This window comes from Lithobates pipiens, unplaced genomic scaffold, assembly GCF_037356315.1.
Source record: "Lithobates pipiens isolate NorthernLeopardFrog02 unplaced genomic scaffold, aLitPip1_a1.2 Scaffold_23, whole genome shotgun sequence".
NCBI lineage: Eukaryota > Metazoa > Chordata > Amphibia > Anura > Ranidae > Lithobates > Lithobates pipiens.
The window spans coordinates 215,834,279-215,847,246 of NW_027507785.1; the positions used below are offsets into that span (position 1 = coordinate 215,834,279).

The following is a 12,968-nucleotide window of genomic DNA, read 5'->3' on the forward strand; positions in this document are numbered from 1 at the left end:
TATTCCTTGCAGGAAGAGCAAGTGAAATACCTGGTAAGTAGCCTTGCTGAAACTTATGACAAGGTTGCTGTCACCTTTCCTCCTCTTTCCACAGAACCAACACATCAATTCGTCCCTGGGGACAAAGTGCGGATCAAGCAACTTGCGGTCCGCAAGTAACCAGGCCCCGTCTTCCAAGGCCCATTTGAAGTCCTCAAGGTCTCTAGGACAGCAGTGCTGACAGATCAAAGCCCACAATGGATCCATGCATCAAGGTTAAAGAAAAGCTCACAGATGAAGGAATCAGAAAAAGGGATGAAGGAGCTCCCACCAGTAACTGTTCAAGAAGAGACTCTGCCACTATTACTCCCTGTCCCCTCCCATGAGACCCCTTAGCCACCCGAACCATTTTTGCCATAAGCTTTCCCCGTGAGCCAAAAAGGTGTACCACCCGGACAATTTTCCTTCTTTCAATTATCATAACCACCATGGTATTCCTGCTCTCAGTCTTTGGGTGCTGGATAAGTTCTTCATGCGGGATGGGGGAGGATGTTCGTGTCAAAGTGAAGGGCAGGGCTGCATTCATGGGAATAGGCCATGGGTCTCCCATGATCAAAAGAGGGATTGTAAGGAAATGTAGTTACTCTTTAGATTCGGTTTTAGAAGATAAATGTTTTAGAAAATGTTTTCGTCTCGTGCTAAACTTGTGCTAAATTTTACCAGAAGTGCTAAGGCGAAGTATGAAGCAGGATGCGTCTGCAGTTAGAGTTGTCATTTAGTTGCTGGATGTTAAGAGCATATATTGTGTGTTGAGAACATTGTCTCAAGCCAAGGTGATAAGGTCAAACATTGTGACGTTGAGTCTCTCTTTAGGCAGAATTACTACGAATATCTTTTAGGTTAATATTAATTGTGTAGCATAATGCTTGAATGTGATTGGTTGTTCATGTGGCCTTCCCCCTATAGGACCCCTTTTTGTTTATTGCATATTTAATCACTTCAATACAAAGCATTTTCACCCTCTTCCTGCCCAAGCCAATTTTCAGTGCTGTCGCAATTTGAATGACAATTGCACAGTCATGCAACACTGTACCCAAATTACATTTTTATCATTTCTTCCCCACAAATAGAGCTTTCTTTTGCTGGTATTTGATAATCTCTGCGGTTTTTATTTTTTGTGCCATAAATAAAAAGATTAAATAAAAGAAGAGACAAGTTTGAAAAAAAAAAAACAATATATGTTTTACTTTTTGCTATAATAAACATCTCCATTTAAAAAAATAAAAATACATTTTTCCTCAGTTAATGCCAATATGTATTTTTCTACATATTTTTGGTATAAAAAAACGCAGTGAGCGTATATTGATTGCTTTTCACAAAAGTTATAGTGTATACAAATTAGGGAATAGATTTATGGCATTTTTATTTTTTATTTTTTTAATAGTAATAGCGGCGAGCTGCGATTTTATCATGACTGCAACGGACATATCGGGCGCTTTTGACACCATTTTGGGACCATTCAGATTTATACAGTGATCAGTACTATAGAAATGCATTGATTGCTGTATAAATGTCACTGGCAGGAAAGGGGTTAACACTAGGGGGCAATCAAGGGGTTAATTGGGAGTGATTCAAGGAGACCGATTGGTGTTCCTCTGTACTGGGAACACATGATCTTCTCTCACCTGACAGGATGTGGATTTGTGTGTTTACACACACAGATCCACGGTCCTGCTCTGTTAACGGGCAATCACGGGTGCCTGGTGGACATTATGGCTTCCGGGCACACGCTTTTCGGCTCCTGAGTGATGCGGCGGGGGCGTGTGCCCCCCAGACATCCGGGAAGCCCAGCACATCATATGACGCCCACCCAAGATGGGAGATCCCTCCTGCGGACGTCATATAGTGGGCGGGGTGGGAAGTGGTTAAAGTAGTTGTAAACCCTCACATATACCCAGTGAAGTGAATAGCCTCAGGTGATACAGAGATTAAACAAATCCTCCTACATAGGTTTTACTTGTTTAAAGCGGCATTTCACCCATTTAAAAGTCAGCAGCTACAAAAAGTGTAGCTTCTGACTTTTAATAATCAGACGCCCACCTAACGAAGGAATGAAGTACCAGTGAGAAACAACATTTAGAGCTTTGGAGAGAGACAATAAACTCTACAGATCTGTGCTTAGTTCAAATTTAATGACTAGGATTTACAACCACTTTAAGTCTGATATTTCCCATAGCCAGCCAACCTGGTTCCTGGGTTCAAGACTGGAGCCTCCTGCCAATATCTGCAAATCTCTTGCGTCTAGCAGCAGATAGCTGAAACAGATTTTGGACTTGCAAAAAAATTTGATTCATATTCTTCTGTAAAATATCCAGGGCATTATGGGCACACTGCTGACGGCAGAAGGGAGTAGCCCTGATGGGCTAAGCTAATAGGAATTGCTCAAGAAATTAGTTTGTTCCATTTGTATGATCCATGTAGATTGTGATCTGATGAAAGTGAACCTTCCAAGAGGTATTTTCACTGTCACAGGCATTTTTACAGCAAGTAATTCTCAATCTCTGATAAAGTAGTTTCTCTCTGCCGGGGGAAAATGTTTTTGAGAAAAAGGCACATGGATGTCTAGCTCTACTAGCAGACTGAAAAAGGACTGCTCCTACTAATGTTTCAAAAAAGAAAAAGGACTGTTCCAGCTCCTACACAGGAGGCTTCAGCCTCAATGGAGAAAGACTTGGTGATGTCCAGCCTCAAGAGAGCAGGGCCAGAAAGGAGGGTTGTTTTAGCATGTAAAACATTTATACTGTTTGGGGTGGCCAGTTCTTGGGATTGCCATTCTTCAGAATAAGGGCTGTAATAGGGGCCACAAGCACTATAATAGCATGGGCCCAGGAAGTGCTGGGTAACCTTAAGGCTGCTAGGCAAGGGTCAGTTATGGCAGTAACCTTTTCACAATCCATTGAGAGTCTATCCTTAGAGGCAATATAGTGCAGGAAAGGAAATTGTGAGAATTCAAAGAAACACTTTTGCACCTGAGCATAGAGCCCTATGTGCCAAAGCCACTACACAAAGGTTAAAAAAAAAAACCTCATTCATAAAATACTGGAAAACTGCAGGTGCATTGCACAGGCCAAATTACATACCTTGTATTGAATGCAGTTTTCCACTGATTACCTTTCCTTTATCCTTTAGCCCTGTAAATTTAGTTTTGTGAGATTCTCAAACAGTTCTGAAACGAGTGGCAATGGGCATTGGTTCTTTATTGTGATGGTGTTTAGGCCTCACAAGTGTATGTAGGGGCATAGCAAGCTGTCTTTCATCTCAACAAAGAAGAACCCTGCTCTGGTGGGGGAAGTGGCTTTCCAGATAAATCCCTTCTTAAGGTTTTCAGTAATGCATTCTGACATGTTCTTGGTCTCGGAAAGGCTGAGAGGGTATAACCAACCTTTGAGGACACTGGCGCCAGAAACAAAATCAAAAGGCACAGTCATAGGGCTTGTGGAGTGTAAGCTAATCTGCCTTACACTTGGAAAAAACAAAATCGGCATATTGAGGAGGAGGAATGAGACTAATGCCACATGATCGGAATTTTGGTCAGAAAAAGTTCTGATGGTTTTCCCAACGGAATTCCGATGGGATTTTGCTCAAGCTGTCTGGGATACACACAGTCACACCAAATTCTGACCATCAAGAACGTGGTGACATACAACACGTATGACGGGACTAGAAAAAGGAAGTTCAATAGCCAGTAGCATGCGTGAGTTTTTGCGTATCGGTATTGCATACACACAAACACATTTTCGGAATAGGAACTTTTTCCAACTGAAAAATTGAGAACTTCGGCCAGCAAAAGTCCGATGGAGCTTACACACGATCACATTTTCCGACCAAAAGCTCTCATCGGTCTTTTGCTGGCCAAATTTCTGATCATTTGTACGCCGCATTACAGTCTCGGAAGATGCCAAATAATTGTTTTAAGTGGAATCAACTCCAAGTGAAAAGGTGAGAGGAGGTCCAACCAAACTCTGGGGATTGCTGTTGTAGCCATGGGAGACACATGACAAGTTGAAAAGGAGGCTTTAGGTAGCACCAGGAGAGAAATTGTCTCATGTTGAAGTACACCCATGGATATCTGTACTGGACTGGTATGGGAGAAAATAATAGTTCCATCGGTAGCTGAAACTTGCAAGATCTGAGGAAGAGGTTCAAGCCAGTTTCTGTACAAGGAAGGTTGAGACAAATTTGCTAGCTGCACCAAAATCAATAAATGCTTCCACTGTGGCTCTGTAAGTACAAAAGTACAGCTGCACAGGAATACCAGGATGTGGATGGAAGGGGTGGGTGTGTAAGGTTTCCCACTTAAGACATACTAGACTTGGAAGTTTCCTGATTGCTGTGGGCATCATTTCAAAAAAATATTCTTTTTGGCCACATCAGATTCAGAGTCCCTGAGACAAACATCTCGTTCTTTCCTGTAAGGGAAGACATGAGTGGCCCAATTGCATTAGCTCATCTTGAGGAGACTGGGAGGTGGCCTTACATCTCTAACAATTTGGGGGCAAATGTGGCACAAAGGATTTGCACTTGTGGGCCCTCTCCTGGGCATGCTCTTGGAAGCGGATGTCATTCTGGATTGCCAGAGAGATGAGATAATCCAGGTTGGTGGGCATTTCATGACCTGCCAGTTCAACCTTAATATGCCCTGCCAGACTGTACTAGAAGGTAGTTGCAAAAGCTTCATGGTTCCAGGACCGCTCCACTACAGGCATGCAAAATTGAATGGAAAACTGCCCCACAGTATGGGTAGCTTGATGGAGCTGAAGGAGAGCACTTGCTGCAGAAGAATCTCAAACTGGCTCATTAAAGACTTTCCCAAAGAGCGTAAAATATGCTGGTAATAACAGGATCAAGTATTTTCCAGAGTGGTGCGGCCTCAGCCAAAGCATCTCCAGTGAGCACATGCACAACATATGCCACCTTGGCTCGTTCAGGGGGGAAATGCTGCAGTTGACAGTGTAGATCTACAGTAAAGGAAACCTGATTTGATGATTTAAGACCACATGATGATAATGCACCATCTTAACTTTAATGGCCTCATAGGCAGAAAATCTTTGGAAGAGACCCTCATTTAGATCCAAACAGACTGCAACCAAAAGCAGGTTATACTCTCTTGCAGCGCTGGGATACTGCATAGTTCCCAACTGTTACAACAATAAAACAAAAACACTCCTGCGCATAGGTGGGACACCAGACCGGCTATGGAGAAATCAACACAGGCCTTGCTGCCCTCAAGGGTGGGGGACCCTAAAAGTAAAAGATAGAAAAGAGAAGAGGGCGCACCGGCCTTGTGCATTATCTTTTGGGTATGTATTTATTTATGTATGTATTCCCAACTGTCCCTGATTTTGAGGGACTGCCCCTAATTTGGAACAAAGTCCCTCCATCCCCCTTTACTTCTCATTTGTGCCTTGTTTTGGTATGATCTATATAGTTATATATAAAATGCACTATTTATGTTTCCAAAAGTGTTTCCCAGTGCTAAACCTTTCATACAATTTCTAAACTGCATTTGTACATTTTAAAAGGTATGGTACAGGGTACACAGAGTAATGATGTGTACACACAGTCTGAATTTCCGACAACAAATGTTCTTGTTTGAGAAATTCCAACCGTGTGTAGGCTCCATCAGACATTTGTTGTCGAAATTTCCAACAACAAAAATTTTCCGACAGCAAAATCCGTTGTCGGAAATTCCGAGTGTGTGTAGACAATTCCGACGCACAAAATTCCACACATGCTCGTAATCAAGCAGAAGAGCCACACTGGCTATAGAACTTCAGTTTTCTCGGCTCATTGTACGTCACGGAATTTACGACAACATTTGTGTGACCGTGTGTATGCAAGATAAGTTTGAGCCAACATCTGTCTGAAAAAAATCCAGGATTTTGTTGTCGGAATATCTGATCGTGTGTATGCAGCATAACAGTTAACAGTAGTAAGAGTATATGACAACAGTGGAGAAACACAGGCTGGGAGCACAGAGGTGCAGATAATGAGGGGCTGAGACACACAGGGAAACACACTGGGGCACACAATCAAGAACTAACCAAAGTTCAGAGGGTGATAAGAAACAAAACACTGGCAGAAAAGTAGGGGATCCCTGAGAGAGGAGACAGAAGGGAGACACAAGGAACATAGGCACAGGCACGGCTTCACAGGAAGGAGTACACAAGATTGGAAGCAGACTGGAAACCAAAGACACAGGGAACACCAGGATACAGAAACACACTAGGCCCACAAACAGCACAGAAGCTGAATGACTGGTAGCTAGCGAACAGGCTGAGATTTGGGAAACAGTCTTTTATTGATGGTATGAAAGATGGACTGTTTTAGCTAAATAATACTCTGCTTTGGTTATGCTAAAGTAACACCCTTCTAGTTGTTAGGCAAATTTAGTTGGTAGGCACAGCAGCATGGGGTTAATTATGTTAAAAGGCTGTGTAGTGCTTCACAGACTGTGACTCTGTTACCTCCCCATCTTTTGGAACTTAGTGGATATTTCCGGAACATTGTAAGTGGGGGGACATAAGCTGCAGACTGTTTACTTCTGAAGCTTCCATCAATCCCTGGGAATGTGGGCCTAGAAGGTAGGGAAGCAACCTATAAATATTATGAAGCCTGGTAGTCTGGGAGCAGGGTCCAGCCATCTGTAGGTGACCCCTGTACTGGGGGCTCTGTCCCTAGGGAAAAGAGAATAAGAGAGAAAGGAGGAAGAAGAGAGTTCCAGGAACTCACCCAGTTTTAGTCTTAGCTAAGTTTTGGTGCAGACTCCTATTCAAGGCAGAAGCAGCCTGTCCAACAAAAGGCCAAGACAGCAGCCCTCAATCCTGGGAGCTTCTTACAGGGACTGAATAAGTACAAACCACTCATTACCCCTTGCAATACAGCCAGGTGCTGTGTCCTAAAAACAACTGTTTGGAACTTTTACTCCATGTTCCTGCTGCACTATTACTCCCACTGGAGTGCAGCACAGTTCAGTTTGGATAGAGCAGCCAGAGACACAGCAGGTCCTCAACCATTTTTTTGTAGTTTACAGTTTTTTTTCAGTACTAGGTATCACATGCACCCCCAATCCCCATCCAAGCTAATTGTTCCTAAATAATCACCAAAAACCGAAACCTCCAGACTGCTTATTGAGCCATTTGGAACGATGTGAAAATACTGTTTGACTGGCTGTGGGTGCTGTGTGTGTGTGGGGGGGAGGCCTGAAATCCAGCTGCTCCTTCAGGGATAGCTCTACGCTAAAATTTGTTTTATTAATTCTTGTAAATTTTAATGACAAATACACTTTCAGTCCTAATTTACACTGGACTGCGACCGAAATGTATGCACCCTTTTAAGTTTCTTACCATTGTCCCCTTCCACTCTTCTCCTGTATTGCTCACATAGCATCTCTATGGTGTTATTTAGATCGTCCATGGCTTTGTGCTCTGGAGAAGGTGTACCATCTAAGCCCCGATGTCTTCTAAGAACTTCCTCTCCAACGTGAGCCCATTCCTTTTGGATGTCAGCAGCTGCTTTCAGAGACTCCTGGCTGCTCAGAACCTTATTTCCCTCAAACTGCTGCTGTTCTTCAGCCAGCATCTATGTGTATATTTAAAAAATTATGAAAAAAATTGAATACGTAAGACATATACAGTGGATCAAACATATGGTTACAGGACTAAATCTTATTCAACTTATGTGTTAAAGTGACTGTTATTCACTTATGGTACAGGGTGCTTGGACTGTAATTCTGTTTTTGTGAAAACTATAATATATAGAGATAATCAGAAAATAAATACTTGAAGCCTCATGGAAAATAGTGTGAGATTCTTGTTGGTCATAGTGATTAATTGGATTTTCCCTTCTGTTGCCAAATTTTCACAAAAGCATGAAATGTAGTATCTGACTAATGACACTGGAGTGACAAATTCACAAACAGAACTAATTTCTGTATTATTTTTTTTTATTGCATTTTTTACTACTCTGTCCAGTTTTGCTTATAACAAAATATTCAGTTTCAGTTGAAATACTTATTTCTTTTTTAAAACTATAGTTCAGGCAATCAGTTACATACATACTGTAATATGTACAAAACAGTTTACAATTTTCCTGCTGATTTATCATTCTGTTTAGCCAGTCTTTTTGTCCAGACACCTCTACCAGAGATCACAGATTTTTTGCAATATCTGGAAACTGCAACTACTTTTTTAGTAATAACTGCAATTATAGCTTTAAATTATAAAGCATACATACATTTTCCCAGGTTTTCAGGTCGTCAAGCACTGATACAACTATTTCATCTGGTATTGCATAGTAGTTCCAATCTACACTAATCACAGAACAAAAATGCAGACACATATCAGTATTAACAAAATAAACAACCTCTTAACTAGAAATATTAAGATAATAACATCTAAAATTAATATGCTATTTTTCCTTCCAACACTGCAGATATCAACACTGACAACCTTCATCTGTATATATACAATTTAAATAATTCTCCTTAAAGTGGAGCTCCACCCAAAAGTGGAACTTCTGCTTAATCCCCGCCCCCCCCCCCCCCCCCCATGTGCCACATTTGGAATGGGCACATAAAAGCATAGAAGGAGATTTGTCATTGAGTGTGCAAGCTCTAGCTATTGGAATAACTATCTATATGATGGTGTACTTGGAAGCAGGGTGTCCCTTATGAGGTCCTGAGGACAGGACAAATAGGCAATCCATCTGTCTGTTAGAAGCTGTAGCTTTGAGGGAGACGCTAATGGCTCTGATTACATGCAGGCAATAAAGAGAGGTTTCTTTTGGATGCTTTGGAGCAGGGCATAAGGATGGTAGAACTATGTATGTCCTCACTGAGGTGGAAGATGATTTCACCTTGGGAAGAAAGGATGGTCACGGATGTAAGACAACCTTGTCTTTGTAAAGTATGGGGAAATGCTCCTTAAAACAGAGTCACCAACTCAGAGGAACATCTGACAGATGTGATAGCAACCGAGATGGCTACCTTGCAGGAGAAGTCATCTGGTTTGTTCAGTTTTTGCAGGGCAGAGAAAACCAAGCTGAGATCCAGAGGAAACACAGGGTACTTCTGGGCTTTTCATCATCATCCTCTGTGTTTCAGATCTGTAATGCCACGTACACACGACCGGACTTTCTGCAAGAATAAACTGATGGTCTTTCCAATGCTTTTGTTCTCTGTTTGCTACAGCTAAACTGGTGTGAGGCGAGGGGTGTTTTAACCTCAAGTTGGCTGGCCTTCATCTGTTATATGTGCCCAATGTCCATTTCTTCTGTAGGTGACAGTATAAATCTAAGTTGCTTAAAGTGGTTCTAAAGGCAGGACATTTTCTACCTTAAAGCGGGAGTCCCGCCGTTTTTTTTTAAAAGCCAGCAGCTACAAATACTGCAGCTGCTGACTTTTAAAATAAGGACACTTACCCGCCCAGCGCGCCTGCGATGTCGGCACCCGAAGCCGATTCTCGATCGTCTCTCGGGTGCTGCCGCCGCCATCTTGGTTATGGGAATCAGGAAGTGGAGCCTTTCGGCTTCATTTCCCGGTTCCCTACTGCGCATGCGCGAGTCGCGCTGCGCAATAAGGATGGTCCCGCTGCCTCTGGGATCCGTGTGTTTCGCCCCTTTCCGCAGATAGCTATGCCGGAAGTGGGTGCAGATACCTGTACTGTACAGGTATCTGCACCCCCCTCCCCCCTGAAAGGTGCCAATTGTGGCGCCGGAGGGGGGGAGGATTCCAATGAGCGGAAGGTCCACTTTAGGGTGGACCTCCGCTTTAATACATTCCCTGCATGAAAGTAAAAAAATGTCCCAGTAATTGTATCGCCCTCTCCTCTACCTCCCTATGTATACCTGAGGTCTATCTCATGCTGTGCCCATCTGTAGTGGTCCTGGTCTCTGTTCCTCTCCCCACAGTACACAGAGGAAGTCAATGAAATACTGTGAGGAGCGAGCGGGGAGTGGGGCAGAGCTGCGTTGTGTGTGTCTATGGATGAACACAACCCGCCTCCGGAAATGAGCCTGTAGGTGCCCCCCCCATAACAAGTGGCTTACTATGGAGGCACACATAGAAGAGGAGGAGCTGAAAGCAACAACAAGGTGTCCCCATAAGAGGAGGTCCAGGCTACTCTGTGCAATACCACAGCAGTAGGACAGTATACCATGTTTTTAAATTTTACAACAAAAAAATACCTTTACAACTGCTTTAATTATCATTAAGCTGTGTCCCTCAATGGACTCCAAGAAAAGCATTTTATGATGAGTACAAAAATCATATTTTGATGGTATAGACAACACAGACAATTCTTATTTGTCTCACTTAAAAACTAGCAGACTCAGCAGTTTAAAAGCTTCACATACAAGATTTTTTCCTGAAAATACGCGTGCAGTTTCTTCATATCTCTACAGATAATCTGCAATTTCTCTCTGCTCGACTCCTCACTGCGCTTCACCTCTTGATCAAAGCGAGCCATGTGCTCTCGCCATTTTTCGGTACTTTGTTGGATTTCAGAAAGGTCTTTTGTGTCCTACAAGGATCATGAATAGTGAATAAGACAACAGAGATTCATTGATAGGGTAGTGCAGAAAGAGATGGTGAAGTGCAAAGTTGCACAATCCAGAGAATGGATATAAATCCAGAAAAAAATAAAACTTCTAATTAATTGTTCTAGATGCAATTTGTAATTGCGTTTTTGTCTTATTAAAGAACACTTCTACTTAACCTATACATTTTGTCAATATCTGCTTCTCCTGGTGCTTTAAGAAACCTATATATATATATCATACCCATTTGCAGCTATATTTGTGGAATTCTAAGGCCGCGTACACACGCGCGGACTGTTCGCCCAACTTTGTCCGTCCAACAGTTTCGGCAAACAGTCCGCTCAAACTTAGCATGGACGGACATGGCCACACACGACGGACGAACAGTTTGCTGAAACCGTGCGCGATGACGTGAACGGCACGTACGACGGGACGAAAAATACGACGTCCTATACACTGCAATGCAACCTTCCGACGTGGAAATCCTTTCTGAGCATGCGCGAGACTTAGTTGGCCGAACAAGCCTACACACGAGCGAACAGTCCGCTGAAACCTTGTTTCAGCGGACAGTTTTTCGGAATTTCCGTAAGACCTTGTTCGTCCAACTGTCCGCTGAAACTGTCCGAAGCCCCACACACGAGCGGACTGTCCGCCCAAACACTGTTCAGCGGACAAGGTTGGGCGAACAGTCCGCGCGTGTGTACGCGGCCTTAGTCTTAGCATGTTTAACACTGTTTTACAATATTAAAATATATAAGCTAAGCTGGAGGAAATGTACTACTTATTTACCTGCTCTTTTTGGTAAACATTTATTTTTCTATCTGGATACAGTGCGTTCACAAATGCATTTTCAATAATCACAAATTAACCTAAATAAAACATAGGAAACCTACTTTGCTGTATTTTTATTTCAAGTCAAAGGCAATGAGGCAAATAACATCATTAGTACACTTTGTATTTGCATAGATCTTACTTCAACTTACATTTGATGCAAGAAGCACAAGAAAATGCAGGACCACCTTTGTCCAGGCTTTCTCACACAAGTACATTTTACGAGCCAGTTGTAGTTCGTTGGCTTCTATTACCTAAATTAAAGAACACAGTGATGTTATTACAGATCAGATGCGTATGCCCTAATATGCTGTATAGGATTGAATTAAAGCACTCAAATTATAAAAAACTTCTACAAGCACAACATTTACCACTGTCTTCAATACCAGACTGTCTGTAGTTGGCAATACACTCACCTTTCTAGCCAGCCTATATGTGGCTGAACTCCAAAGATCTCTTTCTTCTGTGAGGTGAACAACCTGCTTTTCCAAACGACTCCTCTGTAATTCATACAAATCACGATACTCTTCCAAAAGGCTATAGAAATAAGATTCCCAGTGAGAAAACACATGAAATACATAGCAGGCTACATTGCAAAAACACCTTACACTGCAATATACAGTATTTAAATATATATATTAGCTTTACTCACTCATGTCAGCCTACCACGGGTCAGCTCTGATCCTCTGACTCCTCCAGAACCACCCCCAATAGCCCACAAATTCAACCCCAGTAACCTACGCCAGTCCATGACCATGACCTTAATGTGCTTCTTTTTGAACCACTCCTTTGTTGCCTTGGCTGTATTTTTTGGGCCATTGTCATGCTGGAAGACCCATCCATGACCCATCTTCAGTGTTCTGACTGATGGAAGAAGGTTCTTATCCAAGATTTTACAATACATGGCCTCGTCCATTGGCCCCTAAACGTGGCAAAATCGGCCTGTAACTTTAGCAGAGAAAAAAACACCCCAAAGCATCATGTTTCCACCTCCATGCTTGACTGTAGGGATGGAGTTCCTAGGGTCATAGTCAGCATTTGTCTTTCTCCAAACACGGCGAGTCAAGCTAATGCCAATTTTGGTCTCATCTGACCATCTGACTTTCTTTCAATCCATCTCTGAATCATTTAGATGTTCATTGGCATGACTGTACATGTGTCTTCTTGAGGAGGGGGACTCGCTGTGTTTGGAGGAAGAAAAATTACAGTATTATATACAATGTGGGTATATACAGTATCTCACAAAAGTAAATACACCCCTCACATTTTTGTAAATAATTCATTATAACTTTTCATGTGACAGTACAGCTTGTATAATAGTGTAAATTTGCTGCCCACTCAAAATAACTCAACACACATCCATTAATGTCTAAACCACTGGCAACAAAAATGAGTACCATTAATTCTTACTTGGCATTCTTCTTTGCACTCTTTAAGGCTTTAGCCAGTTCTGCTTGTGCTTGTTTAGCTTCTTTGCTAACGCGCAGATCATGCTCTCTCACTTGATACAACTCACTAGAAAGTACACAAGTAACAAATGAGTAAAATAATTTCCAAACCTA

At 42.3% G+C, this 12,968-nt stretch overlaps 1 protein-coding gene across 2 annotated transcripts in view; it reads right to left on the reverse strand.

Moving 5' to 3' along the window:
* The window catches only part of AXDND1 (axonemal dynein light chain domain containing 1), a 162,418-nt gene that overhangs the window by 82,669 nt on the left and 66,781 nt on the right, over positions 1-12,968 (reverse strand). For both annotated transcript variants that reach the window (XM_077452841.1, XM_077452840.1), the window contains exons 10-15: positions 12,817-12,921; positions 11,823-11,943; positions 11,559-11,660; positions 10,393-10,559; positions 8,275-8,350; positions 7,386-7,620 (exon numbers count right to left, since the gene is read on the reverse strand). In XM_077452841.1, coding sequence (XP_077308967.1) covers positions 7,386-7,620; positions 8,275-8,350; positions 10,393-10,559; positions 11,559-11,660; positions 11,823-11,943; positions 12,817-12,921 — 806 coding nt within the window. The remainder of the gene's footprint in view (positions 1-7,385; positions 7,621-8,274; positions 8,351-10,392; positions 10,560-11,558; positions 11,661-11,822; positions 11,944-12,816; positions 12,922-12,968) is intronic.